General features: G+C 42.8%; 1 protein-coding gene across 10 annotated transcripts in view; it reads left to right on the top strand.

The window, feature by feature from the left end:
- Nucleotides 1-7,564: 7,564 nt before the first annotated feature.
- ercc6l2 (excision repair cross-complementation group 6-like 2) overlaps nucleotides 7,565-22,500 on the top strand; it is a 178,816-nt gene continuing 163,880 nt past the window's right edge. For all 10 annotated transcript variants that reach the window (XR_011354668.1, XR_011354664.1, XR_011354660.1 and 7 more), the window contains exons 1-5: nucleotides 7,565-7,680; nucleotides 11,159-11,247; nucleotides 11,373-11,794; nucleotides 14,070-14,189; nucleotides 21,648-21,841. Coding sequence is in view for 4 of the 10 variants with exons in the window: in XM_069929289.1 (XP_069785390.1) it covers nucleotides 11,199-11,247; nucleotides 11,373-11,794; nucleotides 14,070-14,189; nucleotides 21,648-21,841 (785 nt within the window). In the remaining 6 variants the exon portion in view is untranslated. The remainder of the gene's footprint in view (nucleotides 7,681-11,158; nucleotides 11,248-11,372; nucleotides 11,795-14,069; nucleotides 14,190-21,647; nucleotides 21,842-22,500) is intronic.

Raw genomic sequence — 22,500 nt, 5'->3', positions numbered from 1 at the left:
AGGAAAGAAACCCAAGCACCTTTTCAGGGCTTTGAGGCTGTGGGGTAAGGGGAGTTCCAAAAGCAGGCCTATGCAATCGGGGTTGGGGCCAATGACTCCATTCTCCACGACACAGCCAAGGGTGACAAGGCGGGTTGTGCAAAAGACACATTTAGCCTTATTATATGCACAATTAAGGAGTTTGGCTGTCTGCATGAATTTTTGGAGGTTGGCGTCATGGTCCTGAAGGTTGTGGTCGCAGATGGTGACATTATCCAGATACAGGAATGTGGCCTGTGAGAGATGAGAAAAACTGATATTGCAATATGAACATGAAGAAAATAAAATAGATACTAAGTAAATGAATGAAGCCAATACAACCAACATGAGACATGGATATTCTTCTTTGGCTTGGCTTCGCGGATGAAGATTTATGGAGGGGGTAAAAGCCCACGTCAGCTGCAGGCTCGATTGTGGCTGACAAGTCCGATGCGGGACAGGCAGACATGGTTGCAGCGGTTGCAGGGGAAAATTGGTTGGTTGGGAATGGGTGTTGGGTTTTTCCTCCTTTGTCTTTTGTCAGTGAGGTGGGCTCTGCGGTCTTCTTCAAAGGAGGTTGCTGCCCGCCGAACTGTGAGGTGCCAAGATGCACGGTTTGAGGCGATATCAGCCCACTGGCGGAGGTCAATGTGGCAGGCACCAAGAGATTTCTTTAGGCAGTCCTTGTACCTCTTCTTTGGTGCACCTCTGTCACGGTGGCCAGTGGAGAGCTCGCCATATAACACGATCTTGGGAAGACGATGGTCCTCCATTCTGGAGATGTGACCCACCCAGCGCAGCTGGATCTTCAGCAGCGTGGACTCGATGCTGTCGACCTCTGCCATCTCGAGTACTTCGATGTTAGGGATGAAGTCACTTCAATGAATTTTGAGGATGGAGCGGAGACAATGCTGGTGGAAGCGCTCTAGGAGCCATAGGTGATGCCGGTAGAGGACCCATGATTCGGAGCCGAACAGGAGTGAGGGTATGACAACGGCTCTGTATACGCTAATCTTTGTGAGGTTTTTCAGTTGGTTGTTTTTCCAGACTCTTTTGTGTAGTCTTCCAAAAGCGCTATTTGCCTTGGCGAGTCTGTTGTCTATCTCGTTGTCAATCCTTGCATCTGATGAAATGGTGCAGCCGAGATAGGTAAACTGGTTGACCGTTTTGAGTTTTGTGTGCCCGATGGAGATGTGGGGGGGCTGGTAGTCATGGTGGGGAGCTGGCTGATGGAGGACCTCCGTTTTCTTCAGGCTGACTTCCAGGCCAAACATTTTGGCAGTTTCCGCAAAACAGGACGTCAAGCGCTGAAGAGCTGGCTCTGAATGGGCAACTAAAGCGGCATCGTCTGCAAAGAGTAGTTCACGGACAAGTTTCTCTTGTGTCTTGGTGTGAGCTTGCAGGCGCCTCAGATTGAAGAGACTGCCATCCGTGCGGTACCGGATGTAAACAGCGTCTTCATTGTTGAGGTCTTTCATGGCTTGGTTCAGCATCATGCTGAAGAAGATTGAAAAGAGGGTTGGTGCGAGAACACAGCCTTGCTTCACGCCATTGTTAATGGAGAAGGGTTCAGAGAGCTCATTGCTGTATCTGACCCGACCTTGTTGGTTTTCGTGCAGTTGGATAATCATGTTGAGGAACTTTGGGGGGCATCCGATGCGCTCTAGTATTTGCCAAAGCCATTTCCTGCTCACGGTGTTGAAGGCTTTGGGGGGCATCCGATGCGCTCTAGTATTTGCCAAAGCCCTTTCCTGCTCACGGTGTCGAAGGCTTTGGTGAGGAAGCTGACACTGTCTGAGTAAGATAAGAATCTCCTAGAGCTGCAAGCTGAATGAAGGAGATAAGGACAGACAATTGAGAATAGAAGTAGAGTTAGTCTGAACGAGATAAGGGTCGCCAAGACCCAGATAGAATTATTAGCAAATTATACATATATAATTAGTAAGCCATACACAGATTTTTCAGGTATGCATATTTAACTAGTAAACCCTAGACAAGATTAACGAACCCTGCATATGAAGGGACTGTAGCCCTGAGAGTCGGGAAGGTGTGAATGGGGACAAGGGAAAGGTTGTGAATAAGGACAATGGGAATAATGGCATGAGAAGACACCGACACGATACCCCCTGGTCCTCCAAGTATACTGAAACTGCACGTAGGCAGGAAGGATTGCCTCTGCCAAACCCATCCAGGGGGCAGAAGAATGTCAGGGGGAGGGTATTCTGATACTGAAATTTACTGTATAAAAGTTGGGTGAGCCCCAGTGTATGTGTGTATTCCCAGGGTAAGGGGAAGCACCCAACTTTGCATTGTTGTTGTAATAAATGTTCTTTGTTCTCAATATTTGTCTCGAGCAATACCAAAGAAAAGGTACAAGGACTGCCTAAAGAAATCTCTTGGTGCCTGCCACATTGACCATCGCCAGTGGGCTGATATCGCCTCAAACCGTGCATCTTGGCGCCTCACAGTTTGGTGGGCAGCAACTTCCTTTGAAGAAGACCGCAGAGCCCACCTCACTGACAAAAGGCAAAGGAGGAAAAACCCAACACCCAACCCCAACCAACCAATTTTCCCCTGCAGCCGCTGCAACCGTGTCTGCCTGTCCCGCATCGGACTTGTCAGCCACAAACGAGCCTGCAGCTGACGTGGACTTTTACCCCCTCCATAAATCTTCGTCCGCGAAGCCAAGCCAAAGAAGACTTCTGTTTCTAACAGGCCTGAAGTTCATACTAGTGTACCATTTCATCCATCTCCTGCTGGAAGACTGAAACCCTATTGGTATCGCTGAAGGGAAACCTCAGTAAATGGTAGAGATTGCTATCTATCTCGAAACCTGTGTTTTGTCAGTCCTCTGGGTGAATAGGGAGCTCGTGGTATGCTGACTTTAGATCAATGGTAGAGAATACCTGATATTGAGCGATTTGGTTTATCATATTAATATGCGGGGAAGAGGGTAAGCGTCCAGCTGCGTAAACTGATAATGGTCTGACTGTAGTCAATGACCATTCTGTTTTTCTTCCCATTCTTTACTACCAGCACTTGGGCTCTCCATGGGCTGGTGCTGGCTTCAATGATCTCATCACTGAGTAGCCACTGCACCTCCGGCTTAATACAGGCCCTATCCCTGGCACTGTACCATCTACTTTGGCTGGCAATGGGATTACAGTCAGAGGTGAGATTGGTGAACAACGGTGGAGGGGTGATCTTGAGAGTTGAGAGCCCGCAGGTCGTGCTCAGTGGACAATCTTTGGGTTGCTGGCCGGAAACAGTGGGGGAAGAACCTGGGGAGTTTGTATAGGTGAAGCGCAGTGGTCACATTTTTAAGGTGGCATTGAAAGTCCAGTCCCAGTAGCAGAGCAGCTCAGAGCTGTGACATCACCAGGAGTTTAAAGCCTTTGTAGTCTGTGCCCCACATGGTCAGAGTCACTACTCAGTACCCAAGAACATCAGCAGTATGGGATTTTGAGGCCAAAGAGGCTTACTGGCCTTGCCACAAGGGAATAACACTGCACTTTGTCAGTGTGGATGATCCCACTATCAAACAGACAGCTTGTCACTTGGCCATTTACCTGGCTGTCCATCATTGATCTGGCGAGTTGGTGCAGGCTACCTTGATCCAGCGTGATGGGGGCCAGTACTGAATCACTGTCTGTAGATACGGTGGAGTGTTCAGGTGTGGGGTCCCAAGATGGCAGCGTCGAAGATGGCATCCAAGATGGTGAACCTAATGGCTTGCACGTGGTGCTGCAGGATTTTTAAAATGGCGGCGTCCAAGATAGAAGTCCACACAGCCTACATGCAGCATTGCTGGGTTGGGGTGACTTGGACTTACACACCTTTGCATAATGTCCTTTCTTCCCACAGTTAGAGCAAAATGCGTCTTTTGCTAGGTGATATTTCCTTGAGTGCTTGTTCAGGCAGCAGAAGTAACACTTCGGGTGCTCGTGGAGCACAGCAGCCATGGTCAGGTTGTTGGCGGGACATGGCAGTGGCGACATTCCACAGATTTGCGGCCTTCCCACATCCCAAGATGGAGGATCCCGGAACAACCACGAGACGGCCGAATTGTCAGGTGAGTAGGCTTCCATATTCTGGAGGGCTACCTCTAGTGTGCCTGCCAGTTCGACTGCCCTCTGCAAGTTTATCTCACCTTACTCCAACAGTCTCTACCAGATGCCATTGGATCTGATGCTGGTGACATAAGTGTCTCTGATCAGGTCCTCCGTGTTCACCGTGGCCATCAGGCCCTTGCAGTTGCAGGCCTGTCCGAGAGCTCGCAGGGGCCAGGGGTACTCAGCCCTCGATTTCCTGGATCAGTTTTCGGGTAGCCAGGAGGTGTTTTGCGTAGACCCCATTTACCTTCCTCAGGTACGACTCAGCATCCCTGATCATTGAATATACTAGGGGCCCGACCCAGAAATGTAGTACCTGCAGCTTATCATTCTCTGATTGAATGATGGCGGATGATGCCTGCAGGAATGCTTCAAAGTTGTTGGAGGCTTCAGGTGATTGCAGGTTGATTTCCAACTTCTCTGGTTTAGGATCTGCTCTATTATCAAAATCTATTGCTATAAAATTGATGCACCATCAATAATTCCAAAAGACTAGAAGTTATATAAAACTGACAGGGTTTTATTCACAATAGGATAGAGGCACATCCATGCTGGTCGACTCTCCTGAACTGGGATGGGGACTGTGGGACAATCACTGTGGAAGGGGCCACAGGTACAGTCGGACAAAGGGGGGGTGTCCAGACAGCTAGAGATACATAAAGTGGTTTACCACATGACCTAACTAGGTCATAGGATGGGTATTTATAATGAGTAACCATCTAAAACAATTCCATCAACTGACTATGTTAGGAGTCAGATAGAATTGCCTTAACTGTGACTTAACTTTAAAAATGAAGCCAATATGTTTAAAAATAAAGCCAATAGGGCAGCACGATTAGTGAAGCATTTAGTGCAATGCTGTTACCATACCAGTGATCGGGACTGGGGTTCAAATCCCGCACTGTCTCTAAGGAGTTGCTATGTTCTCCCATTGTCTGCGTGGATTTTCTCCGGGAGCTCTAGTTTCCTTCCACCATTCGAAGTGTACAGGGGGTTGTAGGTTAATTAGGTAATAATTGGGCAGCATGGGCTCGTGGGTCGAAATGGCCTGTTATTATACTGCATGTCTAAATTTTAAAAAACTAGATTAAACTAAATAAATTAAATTTCACACCAGTTGTTTTTCTGACCTTCAATTTGAGGTGACAAAACATTCATCATGTGTCATACACATCCACTAGAATACTTTAAATAATTTCTTAAAATTATAGTAAGGATGTGGAAGCTATGGAGAGGGTGCAGATGAGATTTGCCAGAATGTTACCTGGATTGGAAAATAAACCTTATGAGGTAAGGTTAGCAGAGCTGGGACTTTTCTCTCGAGAGAGAAGGATGAGAGGAGACTTAATAGAGGTTTACAAGATTCTAGGAGGCATAGATAGGGTGGATGGCCAGTGTCTTTTCCCTTGTGCAGGAATAGCAAGCACTAGAGGATGTTTTCTTTTCTTTGGCTTGGCTTCGCGGATGAAGATTTATGGAGGGGTAAATGTCCACGTCAGCTGCAGGCTCGTTTGTGGCTGACAAGTCCAATGCGGGACAGGCAGACACGGTTGCAGCGGTTGCAGGGGAAAATTGGTGGGTTGGGGTTGGGTGTTGGGTTTTTCCTCCTTTGTCTTTTGTCAGTGAGGTGGGCTCTGCGGTCTTCTTCAAAGGAGGTTGCTGCCCGCCGAACTGTGAGGCGCCAAGATGCACGGTTTGAGGCGAGATCAGCCCACTGGCGGTGGTCAATGTGACAGGCACCAAGAGATTTCTTTAGGCAGTCCTTGTACCTCTTCTTTGGTGCACCTCTGACACGATGGCCAGTGGAGAGCTTGCCATATAACACGATCTTGGGGATGTATGTACAAAGTGAAAGGAGGGAAGTTTAAGGGAGACATCAGGAGAATTATTTTTAATGAGACAGAGAATTGTGGGTGCTGGGAATGCCTTCCCAGGGGTGGTGGTGGAGGCTGAAACATTAGGGTCATTTAACAGACTCTTAGTCCAGTCAAACACTACTGGCAAGAGAGGGCCATTCTGAGTGTGCACAATGGACTATTCCTGCGTGGTATTAGATATGTTACTTAGAATAAGGTACTCGAGAAAATACATGAGGGCCACCGGGAGTTATAAAATGCTGAGCAAGTGACAAACAAACACTGTGGTGGCCAGGTCTGAGTAATCAAATAAGTGAGATTGTCTTGAGGTGCAGAGCGTGCATCCAGAAAGGACAAACATAAGAGAACCACTGAACTGAGTAAAAAAGGCAAAAACTTGGTGCAAACTTGTTCACTCTTGGAGAGAACACATACTTATTAGGTAGACTATTTCTTTAGATTCATAGAAATAGCACAACTCAGCCTGACACAAACTACTGATGTAATTGTTCATTTCAAATCGATTTTTGTACGTCATAACGTTCCAGAGATGTTAGTAAGTGACAATGGTCCACAATTCTCTGGACAAAACATGAAAGCCTTAGCAGTGGATTATGGGTTCAAGCATGTCACCAGTAGCCCTAAGCATCCACAAAGTAATGGCAAGGCAGAGTGAGCAGTACAAACAGAAAGCAAAAGACCCTTATCATGCAATATTGGCGTACAGAGCCACACCGCTGAGCAACGGCTACAGTCCAGCCCAATTGCTAATGGGATGTCACCTTCGCACGACTCTACCAACCATTGCAGAGAGGTTGCAGCTGGAATTCCTAGGCCTGCTACAATTCCAGAACAAGGAGATGGAGAAGAGGTGTAAGAATGCAAAGTTGTATAATGAGAGACACAGAATGAGCGATCTGGAAAAGCTGGTACCAGGAGATAAGGTGTGGATCTCCGATGCAAGACAGCAAGGTACAGTAACTTCCATGCACCACAGCCCATGGTCGTACGTGGTTAGCGGTCCACAAGGGACACCGAGACGGAATCGCCAGCATCTCGTTCCCATTTCAGAGTCTCCAAATGAAAAGCAACAAGAGCACAGGCCAGAAATGGACTCTCCTGCAAAGGCAGATCCAGAGACTCTGCCAACTGAAACACAGAGTTTGCCTGGCATAATAAGAACTAGGTCAGGACAAGAAGTAAGGAGACTGCACGGACTGAATCTGTAGATTCACTTTTAAAAACTAATTGATGTAAGTCACTGAGTGAATATGTGCAACAGATGTAATTTGTGCGACATTTGTCTTGGGTGTTTGATCTTTTTGTTCTAGGGTGATTATGATTAATTCTTCCAGCAGACCAAAGTCGGGGTAATTCAGATTCATACAAGCTCTTTTGAGTTCAGACTCGGTGCCTTGAACTGAAATCTGCAATATTTCGGCGGCTCCATTAAAACAGCCCGGGCCCGCTCAAGGGCCACGCGCCTTCTCGAACCCCAGACACATCCTCACGTCACGACGAGCCGCCGGTGCAACCAATGAGCGGCAACCCTGAGGTCACGTGCGCAACCCGGCCGACCCGATCACATGGAGGTGAGGATTTCAGAAACACTTCCAGGTCGAAGCCGGGAGGCATCTCATGGGGAGGGCTTGAATGATTTAAAGAGGGGACGATTACAACGTAACATACTGTCGGTGAGTGAACCGGCTGGCGTATTCCTTCACGTGGTAGGGCTGTAAACTCTTGACCTGTTCAGATTCATGGCTGTCGGCTCACGGGGGAAGTCAGACTGATCGGGGCTTGCTCATTTATATTGTGCCCTTGCATCATTGCTCCCTTCGTGGATGGGAGGGAGGTTTGCAGTGAATCCCACCTATATATGCATCTGTTCAAATTGGTTTTAATTGATTTTTTTATTAGTTAAGAACCTTTTATTCATTTGCTTTTATCTCCTTTTTTGTGGCAATGAGAACTTCTCTTTTCAATTTGCCTAAAACATCCTGCAATATTTAATCAACATTGATCACTTGGCAAGCACATAATGCCTATTATGTTATATCCATTTGTGTTATTAATTCATTGATCTTGTTTCAAATGCTGTTTTTAGCTTAAAAAGGCCTTCAGTTTTGCCTTTTAATAATTTTTCCATTCTGTGATCCTAATTGGAAGGGAGCGTGTTTAATGTGATTATCAGTACCCAGTTTACTTTTGCTTTGTCTCTAAATTTCCCTCACCAGAGTACTTTCCCATACCTTCCTCCATCCATCCTAAATGATTTGCACTGAGGAAAAAAAATTGTATCGATAAAGGAGTTTTTTTTAAAAAAAACATACTCACCAAAATCTTAATAACTGGTTGAAGAATTTATTTCTGTATTTTATTTTTGAGTGTTGCAATAAGTAGCAAAGGTGCTGAATCTGACAACCGGGTATTCTGTTTTTAGCCATACTATTGAAAGGGAAATTTTGGTTACTTCGCTTTTTTTTTAAAAAGAAACCTTTTGAGCTTTTATTGTGTCCTAAGAGAGAAGACGTGCCCTTTGGTTCAATGTCTCCTAATATTGAATAGTGATGAAACATTAGATAAATTGTATTTCAAAGCAAAGAAAAACTGAGAAAGCTGAAAATCTGAAATTAAAATAGAAATTGCTCGAAATATTCAGCATATCAAGCAGCATCTGTGGAAACAGAAATGTACAAAAGTGCTCCAAAAACTCAGCAACATAGCTATTTATCAAAATAGCTTTAGCAGTGGCAAGGAAGTCAAATGCACGTTTAGGTATGGAAAGATGGAATATAGAAATTCAAAATTGGATACCTTTGGAGAAAATTTTCATATGATTTGAGAAATAAATATTCAAATTTTGTACAAATTTGGAACCTTTATAAGTAAAATTTAGGGATAAATGTATTTCTGGCCTCATAAGACCAATCTTCTTCCCTAAAGATGCTTAATATAAATATTGTAGGATCCCAGAGTGTGAGCTGATTCTTTATGGAATCCAGATTAATATCTTATTTTCTTTATATTTTTTCTTTATATAATTATTTTATATAGCTATATATCATTTTTTATTATTATAACTTTTATAGTGGGAAGGGTGGGTGGGGAGGGGTTAATACCATGTAATCATTGCAATTTTAAATTTATATATTGGTCACTTGACTGTACAATATATAATTACATGAATGGAAAATTTTAAATAAAATAATCAAAAAAGTGCAGCATCATCAGAAGCATAGATACATAACCAATATTTCAGGCCTGAGTCCCTCATCGAGGTCTGAGCAGAAAACGGGTGGTCACCCTGAATGAAAAGGTAGGAGGGGGAAGAAAGTGCAGGGGGAGGTGCACAGGCCAACAGGCAAGAGGTCATAGGTGAATAAGGGTGGGAGGGCAGAAGAGAAAAAAAAGCTGAGAAGTGATGCGGGACGGTATAGGTTTTTGAATTAACAGGGTATGCGTTGGGCAACTGGAGGAAAAGAAACAGGGATATGGAAAAAGAGACAAGGGAGTGGCCTAACAGAAAACGGAGAAGTTGATGTTTATGTCATCTAGTTGGAGAGTGTCCAGACAGAATATTAGATGTTGTTCCTCCAATTTGCGGGTGGCCTCAGTTTGGTAGTGCATGAAGTGTCTTCTCCAACACTTTTGTGTATGCACTAGAATCACATTGTCTGCAAACTTTCCTCTTTAACTCGAGACAGAAATTTAGTTCATATTTCAGGTCAATGACCTTTCCCTGTTGCAAACTTTCCTTTCACTTCCTTCTGTAACTTGAGACATGCTTGATTTCTCACTTTCTTTTGCTGATGAAGGATCATTGAATTATTAGTTGCTTCTCTTTCCGTAAATGTTTCTGGACCTCCTTGGGAAGCTATCTACAGACATCTATAAACCCATAAATTCCCAGTTACCTCATCTATACTTCTTCTTACCCTGTCGGCTGTAAAGATTCTATTTCTTTCTCTCAATTTCTCAATTCCTCCATCTCTGCTGTATCTGGTTCTAGGATGAGGCCTTCCATTCCAGGACACTTGAGATGTGCTCCTCCTTCAGAAAACGTTTCCCCTAAACTCCCATTAACTCAGCCCTCACCCACATATCCTCTATTTCCCACATCTACCCTGGCCTCGTCCTCACCCCCACCCAGATGTAACAGGGCTCCCTACCAGTCTACCAGTCTCCAACATATTCTCTGCAATTTCCACCAGTTACAACAGGATCCCACCACCAGACACATCTTCGCCTCCCCTCTGGTTTCTGCAGGGATTACTCCCTCTGTGACTTCCTCATTTGCTCATCTATTCCGACCAATTGCTCCTGCCCCTATTTACACGGGTCCCAAACAGTTTTAAGAGAAGCAACACTTGTGAATCTAATGCTCCTGATATGGCCTCCTCCAAAATGGGGAGAATGGACGTAAACTGGGAGATTGCTTTGTTGAGTATCTTTGCTCTGTCCGCAGCAATAGCAAGGACTTCCCAGTGGACAACTATTTTAATTCTTACACCGTTGCCACACTGACATGTCTATACATGGTTTCATGTATTTCCAGAATGAGGCCACCTGTTGATTGGAAGAACAGCACCAAATATTCTATCTTGGCAGTTTCCGAACAGACCTCCAATTTCTATTAAACCCACTTCCCCATTTGTCTCTTTCTCTACCCCTCTGTCTTCTTTCCTTCAATTCTTCACGCCTTTCCCTTTTCCTATCAGTTATCTTTTTTAGCCCTCTGGCCTCTTCCCTTATCGCTTCTCAGCTCCTTTCTCTTCTACCCTCCCATCTATTGCCTCTTTCTTACCTGTTAACCTGTGTTCCTTCCCCTTCTTTACAACTCCCCTCATCTTTTTATTCAGGCATCTACCTGCTTTTCCTGAACCCTGACGAAGGGTTCAGGCTCGAAACGTGGATTGCCTTTTATTTCCTATGGATGTTGTATGACCTGCAGTGTTTCTCCAGCCATTTTGTGTTGCATTCAACTTCAGCATCTGCAGATTTTCTTCTTTAACTTCTGAGTACTTCCACAGTTTTCTGTTTTCATGATAATTTGTTGGAATTTGTATGTAATTGCTGAAAAGGTCATGGTAAAGAGAGCAAATAGGATCTTAAATTGCAAAGCCAAAGAATTACAGATTATTAAAATTTGTTTCCTAATTTATTTTTCAGAAGCTTTTGAGAATAATGCACTGAAAGGTTTTTCTCACAAATGGAGCAAAATGCTTCAGACTTGGATAATAACATCAATACCAGAACAGGTAAATATGTCCTTATTATGCAAATAATTTTGTTTTCATTCTGCATTTGACTTGTTCTAAGAGCCATTACCAAATAGTGGAATTTTTTTTCTTTTAGTCACTTGTGGATTATTTTTTGATTCCAGAAAACTGGTTTATTGGTGATCTTGTCCTTGCACCGGTTTCTGGAGATGGGAAATTGTTAGAAGCCACAATAAAGTCGATTTCTACAGATGAAAATGGAGAAACGGTAGCTGTTTTAAGATTTTCCAGTTACAATGAAGAGATTGTGCCAATAACCAGACTACAAAAGAAATGTAAAAGTGAACGTTGGAAGGGTTTTATATTTGATGATGAAGATTTGGAGAAGCCTTTCTTCAATGACCAAAAGACATCAGGGCCCAAGATCTCTTTGAAATTGTCTGAGGGAGGTGTGTGTGTTCCACATACAATTCACCGATATCTGCGAGACTACCAAAAAGATGGGATACAGTTCATCTGCAAACATTACTTTCATGGCAATGGATGTATCCTTGGTGATGACATGGGACTTGGAAAGACTGTGCAGGTACAGTATTGGCTCTAGAACCCACAGTAGATCAGGTTACCATTGGGTGGTTTGCTTGCTTTGGCTTTCTTTATTACATACCTGGGAGGGTATCTTTGCTCCAAAAGCAAACTGACAGCATTACAATTTCTGAAAAATGCATTTGGGGGAAAAAGAAATTTTCACCACAATGAAAGAAGACTATGCCATGATTCAATTGCTAAGCAGGTTAAATTACATTATTATGACTTGGATGATTGTATAGTATAAGAACTCACAGCATAGGACATGACTATTCAAAGTAATGTCTCCATCTGAAATCTCCCATCTGAGAGATCGCTGCACTTAGTCTGCCCGAGCAAAAAAAAATATATATATTTATATATATATTTTGTTAATGATTCTGCAAGGATTCCCAGAACAAATGCTGAATGCTGGCAATCTTTTTAAGGTGCTTGATAGTAAAATAGAACTCGCTTCCTGTTTCCCACCCACCAGTGTTGTACATACACTATCAATTTCACTCAAAAGTTGATATCATTAATGGAGGGAAGTTGCAGTACCATGATTGTATGTTGCTATGAACATAGTGAAAGCAGCATTGAAAAGATTTCTAAAGGGATTGATAGAAGAGGACATCGCACAGTTAATTGAAAATAAGACCTTTGGGGATAAGACAAAGCATAAAGGGGAAAGAACAAGAGTCCAAACAGTGCAGTTCTAGTCTACACAAGAAAGAAAAATACTGGAGTAAAACATGAAAGTTTGCAGACACATGGTTGAAGTAAAAACAGAATACTGGAGAAACTCAGCAGGTTAAATGGTGTGCTTTATGTAGCCCATCAACCTTGGTTATGCATCTTTATTTTTGCTAGTTAAAGTACACAAAGGTCAATACTGGATCTAATGTAACCAGGCAAGTGGAGAGAATGTCAGTTGTAGAGATTTTAGGATCCACAAAATTTTGATCATGAATTGAGGAAATGGCCATTTTAATATGATAAAACAAGGCCTGGCAAAGGAGGACTTGAAGGTACATGGGTGAGCAGTGGGATGCACCTAAATGACACATTGAGAATTCAGGATCAAGGGATGGGAATGGAAGCGGGGTGGGATGGGAATGGAAGCGGGGTGGGATGGGAATAGAGGCGGGGTGGGATGGGGATGGAGGCGGGGTGGGATGGGGATGGAGGCGGGGTGGGATGGGGATGGAGGCGGGGTGGGATGGGGATGGAGGCGGGGTGGGATGGGGATGGAGGCGGGGTGGGATGGGGATGGAGGCGGGGTGGGATGGGGATGGAGGCGGGGTGGGATGGGGATGGAGGCGGGGTGGGATGGGGATGGAGGCGGGGTGGGATGGGGATGGAGGCGGGGTGGGATGGGGGTGGAGGCGGGGTGGGATGGGGGTGGAGGCGGGGTGGGGTGGGAGTGGAGGCGGGGTGGGGTGGGGGTGGAGGCGGGGTGGGGTGGGGGTGGAGGCGGGGTGGGATGGGGATGGAGGCGGGGTGGGATGGGGATGGAGGCGGGGTGGGATGGGGGTGGAGGCGGGGTGGGATGGGGGTGGAGGCGGGGTGGGGTGGGAGTGGAGGCGGGGTGGGGTGGGGGTGGAGGCGGGGTGGGGTGGGGGTGGAGGCGGGGTGGGGTGGGGGTGGGGTGGGGGTGGAGGCGGGGTGGGGTGGGGGTGGGGTGGGGGTGGAGGCGGGGTGGGGGTGGAGGCGGGGTGGGGTCGGGGTGGGGGCGGGGTGGGGGTGGGGGCGGGGTGGGGGTGGGGGCGGGGTGGGGGTGGGGGCGGGGATGGGAATACTTAATATCCAAATCCTTCACAAAGTTTATGCTCTAAAATTGCCAATGGAGATTGATTTTTGAAGCTAATTAGTGCACATTTGCCTTCTTTTGCTTGCAGATTGTGAAAAATCAATGATGTGGTCTTTACTCTCTACATACAGATCTATTTAATTACATTAAAAGCTACTTGTCCAGACAGAATGGTATTGGATCTACTCCAGTGCCTGTAATTCTGAGATATTGACTGAATGACTATCTTTAATATACCACCAATAATATTTGTTTTCTGAAGCATTTTTATCTGAAATTTAAATAATTGAGAAGTGGTGGTTGTCACTAACATTAAACACAATCACCAATATTTAACTTTTGTGAAAACACGTTTAGTCTGTTTAAATTTTATTTTACCTGCTAAATTTTATTTTACCAGTTTAAATAATGATTTGAATTTAGATTTTTCTTTATTTAAAATGGAAAAAACCCTGTTCAATTTCTTGTTTTTATCTCATAGGTTATTTCCTTTCTAGCAGCTGTACTTCATAAAACTGGGACCCGAGAGGATATTGAAAATAACATGCCTGAGTTTGTACTGAAGACTATGAGGAAGGAATCTAAGGCTCTCAATGATAAAGTAATTCTTTATAACCTATTATCTTATTGCACTCTCACTTGTCAAGAAGTCATTGTGGAAAATGAAAGCTCCTGGTGTAGCAGATAACATATTGGCATGGATAGAAGATTGGCAGGAAACAGAAAAAAATGGGACATTTTCTGGTTGGCAAGCTTTAATGAGTGGCATGTCACAGTGATCAGTGCTGGGCTCAGCTTTTTACAATTTACGCACACAATTTTGATGAAGCCATCTAAGATATCCTTGCTAATTTTGCTGACAACACAAAAATGGATAGGAAATTGTAAAGAAGGCATAGAAAGGCTAGAAAGGGAGTGGGCAAAGATCTTACAAATGGAGTATAATGTGGGGGAATTTGACACTTTTTGGGAGGAAAATGAAAAAAGATATTCTGGTCAGAGATTGCAGAGCTTTGGGATACAGAGGGATCATGTCCTCAAGCATGATTCACAAAAGGGCTATTGTACAGGTATAATAAATAATTAGGAAAGCTAACAAATGTTATTACTTATTTCTAGGACTATTAAATGTAGAAGTAGGAAGTTTATGTTTCTGTTATATAGGGCATGAGGCCACATTTGGACTGTGCAGTATTAAACTCCCTATTGAAGAAAGGATGTTTAATGCATTGAAGGCTGTTCAGAGAAGGCATATTGGTCCAATACTTGGAATAGGCAGGTTGTCTTGTGAGGAAGAGATGCAGAGGCTAGGTTCAGATCTGCTGGAGTTTAGAAGAATGAGAGGAGACTTGAGTATCTTGAAGGGAATTGAAAAGATAAGATGTGGAGAAGATGTTTCCTATTGTAGGTGTATCTCAAACTAAGATTCATAAATCAGACAATTGTGAGTCTTTTGATTTCCCTCAAAGAGTAGTAGAAGTGGAGACTTCAAGTATTTTTAAGATGGGTTTATGATTTTCCAGAAGGTGAATGCAGATTTGGGCTTATTAAATGGTGTTGCAGGCTTGAAAGGACAGTTGTCCACCACCACCACCTCATTAATTTATTCATGTGTAATGTGTTTATGTTTGATACTGGAAAGTTCTTAATTAAACCTAAAAAGAAGTTGCCATTAATTGTAATTTTTTAAATATTTTCTTCTAAAAATTTTGCTGCACTATTTCCTTTACATTGTTTAAGCATTTTAAAGCAATTGACATTTAATTTTACTCATCTTGCTTATGCTCTGTGTGTATGTCTTCAATTATTGTCTTAAATATTAGTTTGTGTCCGCAATAATATTAAATCAATTCATGAAGTTTAGTTCAAGTCAAGTGTGATTTCTTCTTTTCAAATAAACTGAGTTGTTTGAAAAATAAAAGATGCAGGGACCGTTAAATTTGGAACTTTTAGCCATGGATCCTATATCCTGAAAGTAAAGGATGTAATTAATCCTAACAAAAAATTGTGATTAAATATATCATGTGGATAATTCACCTTATCAAACCTGAACCAGCTCTCTGAGGAGCTAAACAATTAATTCTATTTCCTAATTTTTTTATATAGTCATAAAATTTTTCTGTAAAATCCATTTATCTGCTTTTAATAGTTATTGGGGAAATCTGCTTCCATCACAGAACAGAACAGTACAACAAGTTCTATGCTGACCGTGATAACTATACATCTGCCTGTACTTCTTCAGTTCTTGCATTTTCAAGTGTCTAAGTGGCTCTTAAACAATGTTGTCATATCTGCTTCCATCAACTCCCCTGGCACATTGTAGGCAACTAATGCTCTGTGTTTTTAAAGAAAAACTTGACTTGGAAATCTTCATTAAGCTATCCCCCTCTCACCTTAAAGTTGTGTTCTGTGATATTTGACATTTCCAGCCTGGAAAAAAAGTCTCTATCTACCCTATCTATTCTTTTCATAATTTTAGATACTTCTGTTGGGTTGCCCCTCGGCCTTAAACACTCCAGAGAACACAGTCCAAGTTTTTCTAACCTTGTATAGCTTTTAATCTCTAATTCAGCAACATTATGGTGGACCTCTGCAGAAGTGTGACATTTGGCACCATTATTTTAGTTTAATTTAGACAAACAACCTGTGCTGCTACTGGTTCTGTATGTCTAAACATACAGAATGGTAGTGTGACCAATTGACCTATTAATCCTGTACTTCTTTGGAATATGAGAGGAAACCGAAGCACCCTCTTTCACATGCTGAAAAATTCTGGTCCCCTCTCTTTATCTCCTGACCAGATTCCTATCCATGTCACAAAGTTTCTGCCTTTATTTGGAAGTTAAATCTCTTGTGCAGATCATCGTCAATTTCTTCTGATAAGCCTGTGCACATTGTTCCTAGTCATGAACTCTGTGACTCTGTTAAATAACTTTTGTTTGAAAACCAAAACAAAAGACACATGCTAGAATCCTAAAATACAATCTCAGGATTGCTATCTATTCCACATGCTAGTAAGGTTAGAGGATAATGCAGGTTAACACATAGCTAAAGACTGGAACATTGGGTTCTCTTCCAGGGAAGGTGAGACTTGTTCCAACGGGACTGTTTGTATCTGAACTGGAAGATCCTTGTGGGAAGGTTTGCTAGTGCTGCTCCAGTGGCTTTAAACTAAATTTGCAGGGGGATGGGAACCAAAGTGCCAGAGCAGAAAGAGGAGGAGGGAAAAGATGTGAAAATTCCATGCATCATTAGAAGCCAATGGGTTGTACATGATGGAAATTGTCTCAGGTGCATCTATTTCAGTGCAAGAAGTATTGTAGAAAAGGCAGACAAGCTTAGAATGTGGATTGACACATGGAGTTATGACATCGTGGCCATAATGAAATTTGGTTGCAGGAGGGGCAAGACTGGCTTCTGTTGCTTAACACACGATAGAATGGAGTGGGGGGGGGGGGGAGGAATGGCATTGCTCGTCAGGGAAAATATCACAGCTGTGCTCAGGCAGGACAGACCAGAGGCTCATCTACTGAGGCTATATGGGTGGAGCTGATGAACGGGAAAGGTATGATCACACTCATGGGGTTGCATCATAGACTGCCCAATAGTCAATGAGAATTCGAGGAGCAAATCTGTAGAGAGATTGCAGGAAACAAGGTGGTGATAGTAGGAGTTTTAAATTTTCCACATATTGACTGGGACACTCTTACTGTAAAAGGGCTGGAAGGCTTGGAGTTTGTCAAATGTGTTCAGGAAAGTTTTCTAAATCAATATCTAGAGATAACAACTTGAGAGAATCCAATACTGGATCTCCTATTAGGGAACTAGGCAGGACAGGTGACAGAATTATGTGTACAAAAACATTTTGGGTCCAGTGATCATAATGACATTAGTTTTAAGTTAATTATAGAGAAGGATAGGTCTGGGCCTTGGGTTGAGATTTTAAATTGAAAAAGGCCAATTTTGAGGAAATGAGAAAGGATCTAGAATGCGTGGATTGGGATAAGTTGTTTTTGGGCAAGGATGTGAGAGGTAAGTGGAGAATGTTCAAAGGTGAAATTTTGAGAGTACAGACTTTATGTTCCTGTCAGGATTAAAGGCAAGGTTAGCAGGCATAGGGAACCTTGGTTTTTGAGGGATATTGAGGATCTGATTCAGAAGAACAGAGAGGTCTATAGACAACATGGAACAATTGAGGTACTTGAGGAGTATTTTAAAAAAAAAATGCAAGAAAAACCTCAAGAAAGAAATCATTAAGACAAAAAGAAGACATGAGGTTGCTTTGGCCGACAATGAGAAGGAAAATCCTAATAGTTTCTACAGGTATATTAAGAGCTAAAGGATAGTAAGGGACAAAATTGGTTCCCCTGAAGTTCAGAGTGGTCATCTTGGTATGAAGCCAAAAGAGATGGGAGAGATCATAAATATTTTTTTTTATTCAGTATTCACTCTGGAAATGGGAAGAAAGAAAAACAAGCAGTGAGGTCATGGAACCTATACAGATTAAAGAGGAGAATGTGCTTGCTGCTTTAAAGCAAACAAGGGTAGATAAACCTCCAGGGCATGACAAGATATTCCCTTGGACCTTGAGAGAGAATAGTGTAGAAATTGCATGGGCTCTGGCAGAAATATTTAAAATGTCCTTAGCCACAGGCATGGTGCCTCAGGATTGGAGGGTAGCTCGCGTTGTTTAAAAAAGCCCCCTATAACCATGGAAATTATAGGCTGGTAAGCCTGACATCAATAGTAGGTAAATTATTGGAGGTTTTTTTAAGAGATCGATTATACAATTAGTTGGATAGCTAGAAATTGAGTAGGGGTAGTCATTAATGTTTTGTGTGTGGTAGATCATGTTTAACCAAACTTGTAGAGTTTTGAGGAGGTTACCAGGAAAGATGATGAAGGAAAGACTGTGGATGTTGTCTACATGGACTTTAGAGAGGCCTTTGACAAGGTCCCACGTAGGAGATGAGTCGGGAAGGTTCAGACACTAGGTGAAATAATGAATTGGATTTGACTATGGCTGAACGGGAGAAACCAGAGAATAGTGGTGGATGATTGCTTCTCAGACTGGAGGCCTGTGACTAGTGGTGTGCCTCAGGGATTGGTGCCAGGACCATTGTTGTTTGTCGACTATATCAATGATATGGATGATAATGTGGTAAATTGGATCAGCAAATTTGCAGATGTCACTATGATTGGAGGAATTGTGGACAGTGAAGGTTTTCAAAGCTTGCAGAGGGATCTGGACCAGCAGGAAAAATGGGCTGAAAAATTGTGGATGGAATTTAATGCAGACAAATGTGAGGTGCTACATTTAGGAAGGACAAACCAAGAAAGGATATACATGAGGAGTGCAGTAGAACAAATGGATCTGGGAATACAGATACATAATTCCCTGAAAGTGGCATTACGGGTGGATAGGATTGTAAAGAGAACTTTTGGCATATCGGCATTCATAAATCAAAGTATTGAGTACAGGAGTTGGGATGTTATGGTAAAGTTGTATAAGACATTGGTGAGGCCAAATTTGGAGTATTGTGTGCAGTTTTGGTAACAATAAGGTAGAAAGAGTACAGAGAAGATTTACTAGGATGTTGCCTGGACTTCAGGAACTGATTACTGGGAAAGGTTAAACATGTTAGAACTTTATTCACTTTATTGAGGAGGGACTTGATAAAGGTATTTCAAGTTATGAGTGGATAGGCTGAGAGTAGGTGAGATATAAACCAGAGGATGTGAGTTAAAAGTGAAAGGTGAACATCACACAGAGTGTGGTGGGAGTGTGGAATGAGCTGCTAGTTAAGTGGTGAATGTGGGCTCATTTTTAACATTTAAGAAGTGTTTGGACAGGTACACGGATGGGAGAGGTATGGAGGGCTTTGGACTGGGTGTAAAGGGCCTATCTTATTGGCCTGGAGAGTAGGTGGAAACCTTGTAGCGACTTGAGTCTCCATGACGTCTCCTGGAGACTAGCTGGATCTCCGGGGAGTCGTGGGAAATTCAAACACGCTTTTTTTTTTGGAGACTTTTTCTAGTCTCTAGCAGGTCTCGGAGACTAATTTTGTCCGCGACTAGGGTGAAATCTCCGTGACGTCTCCGAGACCTGCTGGAGACCAAGGAGACTGAGGAGAAGTTGTGGTGACATCGCTGAGACGTCTCTCCAGTCGCGGACAAAATTAGTCTCGGCAATGTCGCCGCAACTGAGAAGACATCTCGGATGTCGCCTTGGTAAGAGCACAAGCCATTTTTTGGTCTTCCGAGTTGCCAAGAATCAGTCGTGGCAACGTCTCTGCCAATGAGATACCAGTGTAAGTCTGTTGGACTAGGCAAAAAAAAATGGTTTGTCACAGACTAGAAAGGCTGAAGAGGCCTGTTTCTGTGCTGTAATATTCTATGGTTCTAATAGAACATGCTGGAATCAAGTAGCAGATCAGGCAAAATCTCTGGAAAGAGAAACAAAGTTAAAATTTTGGGTTGAAACCCTTAATCTGAATGAAGTTTTAGGAAGGGGAAGGACAGGACAAGGAGAATATCTCTGACCAGGTTAAGCCAGGGATACCCTGGGGTAAAGTTGTAAACTGGGTCAAATGCCAAATGGAAGGGAGAACCTGGATCATTGTAAATACTATGAAATGAAAGCAAATAGAAAGTGAGAACATAGACAAAGCTTCATGGAAGTGGTGAAATGCAAGGCTATGTAAATGGAGGGAAAACAAGAAAGCCAACATCACAGATGTTGAATCTGATTTGCTCCCATAGAGATCAAGAAAAAGAGTTAGTTGAAGCTGTAAAATTTGATATTGAGATGCCTCTATTCATGATTACTTTGGGTTTCGTTATAACAGTGCAGGAGGCTGCAGACTGAGCAGTCAGAGTAGGGATGTGATCGCGAATAAAAATGGCAGGCAACAGTGATCTCAAGATTGCCTGTGTATGCAGAACACTGATGCTCTGTAAAATAACCATCCAATCTGGGTTGGTTTCTCCGTTGTAGAAGAGATTACATTGTAAACTCCAAATGCATTTCACTAGATTGGACGATGTGTGGTGAATCAGTGCTTCATCTGGAGGGATTATTCATGTACCTGGGTGATGGGAAGGAATTAAGAGAAAAGATTTGTTGCGTCTCCTTCAGTTGCACGAGAATGTACGAGGAAAGTTGGAAGAGTGGACAGGAAGTCATTAAAGACATTTAAGGGAGAGGAGAGAAAGATGTGTATGGCAGAATTTCAGGGTGGAAATTGAGAAGAATGATCCATGGATTACGTGGTCTAGTAGGTGAAAGGTGTGCTTTATCCTTTCTCTGTCCAGGAGGTGAAGGAGTGAGAGCAAAGGTGAAGGAAATAATTGAAATATGGTCATGAAAGATTGTTCAGGAAGAAGGAAGACATTTTTAGAAACACCCTTGTAGAAGATCTGATCATCAAATCAAGAGCAATGAAGATTGAGGAACTGGGAGAACAGAATGGAACTCCACAGATGACCAAATGGAGTGAAAAGTAGTCAAGATTGATGCAAGGTTTGGAATCTTGTAGTGGATGTTTGAGATGGAGACAGATGCGGACATAGATCAGCTTTCATCTGTGATATTGGTTTAATTCTCTTTCCAATATGTCCTGCTGGACATATTCTGCACACTTGCACTTCACAGATTTTGCATGCTTTTGTCAGTGTTTACACTTTTTAACAGCTCTCATTTCATAGCTTTTATGAACATAATTCTATTTTTTTTCTTTTTCTAACTGTGCCCCACTAATGCATAGACCTGATTAAATTCTTAAACAGCTTCTTCTCAGAAAACCCTGGTCTCAACCTCATAAAGATAGTCCCTTTATCCTCCATCCTTCCTCTAGCTTCATGCTAATTAGTTTTCACTCTTTTCCAGTTCTGACAAAGTGTCTTAGACCTGAAATATTGTTTCTTTTTTGACAGATGCAGTCTGATTTACTGAGTAATTTTGAATTCTTACGTATGTTAGATGTAATCAGCATAATTATCTAAGTGATTAATCCCTACAATGGACCTAAAGCTTGATTTTTTTTTCTCTCTCTCATAGGTGTTTCTAATAATTGCTCCTTTATCCGTGCTGTATAACTGGAAAAATGAACTGGACACTTGGGGTTATTTTAGAGTGTATATCTTGCATGGCAACAAGAAAGACCACGCATTCAGTTGTATTCGACGGAGCAAGTGTGAAATTGCCCTGTCTACTTATGAAACAGTCCGCCTCTGTCTCGATGAGATCAACAGGTAAATAGTTTGTCCATTGCAATTCATTTAACATAGGTTCTTTTGAGATACTACTTAATATTTATTTGTCATGATTATAAATTTGAAGAAAAGAGAACTGCAGACGAACAGGCCCTTCGGCCCACAATGTTGATGCCAACCATGATGCTAATTTGAACTGATCAATGCCTGGTTCATATCCCTCCATCCTTTGGCTGTTCATGTGCTCTAAATGCCTCTTAAATGTTTACTATCACACCTGCTTTCACCATCTCCTCTGGCACCATTCATCTCTGTTGAAATAAAACCTGCCTTGTGAATCTCTTGAAACTTTTCTCCCCTCACCTTAACTATTTGCCCTCTGGTATATGTAATTTCCACCCTCCAGGAAAAGACTCTGGCATTCTGCTCTATCAATGCTGCTTATAAATTTATAGAGTTCTATTGGGTTGCCTCTCAGCCTCTGACATTCCAGAGTAAACAATTCAAGTTTGTTCACCTTTCCTTGTAGCTAATACTCTTTAATTCAGGCAATAACCTGGTGAACCTTGTTTGCACCCTCTTGAAAGTCTACATGCTTCCTGTAATGCAGTTCCAGAACTGAACACCACATTCTAGATGTGCCCTAACCAAAATTTTACACAGCTGCATCATGACTCCCCAACCTTCCGACCAATAAA

This window comes from Narcine bancroftii, chromosome 1, assembly GCF_036971445.1.
Source record: "Narcine bancroftii isolate sNarBan1 chromosome 1, sNarBan1.hap1, whole genome shotgun sequence".
Classification (NCBI taxonomy): domain Eukaryota; kingdom Metazoa; phylum Chordata; class Chondrichthyes; order Torpediniformes; family Narcinidae; genus Narcine; species Narcine bancroftii.
The sequence above is the reverse complement of the archived record's forward strand: the minus strand, read 5'-3'. Positions and strand labels throughout refer to the sequence as shown.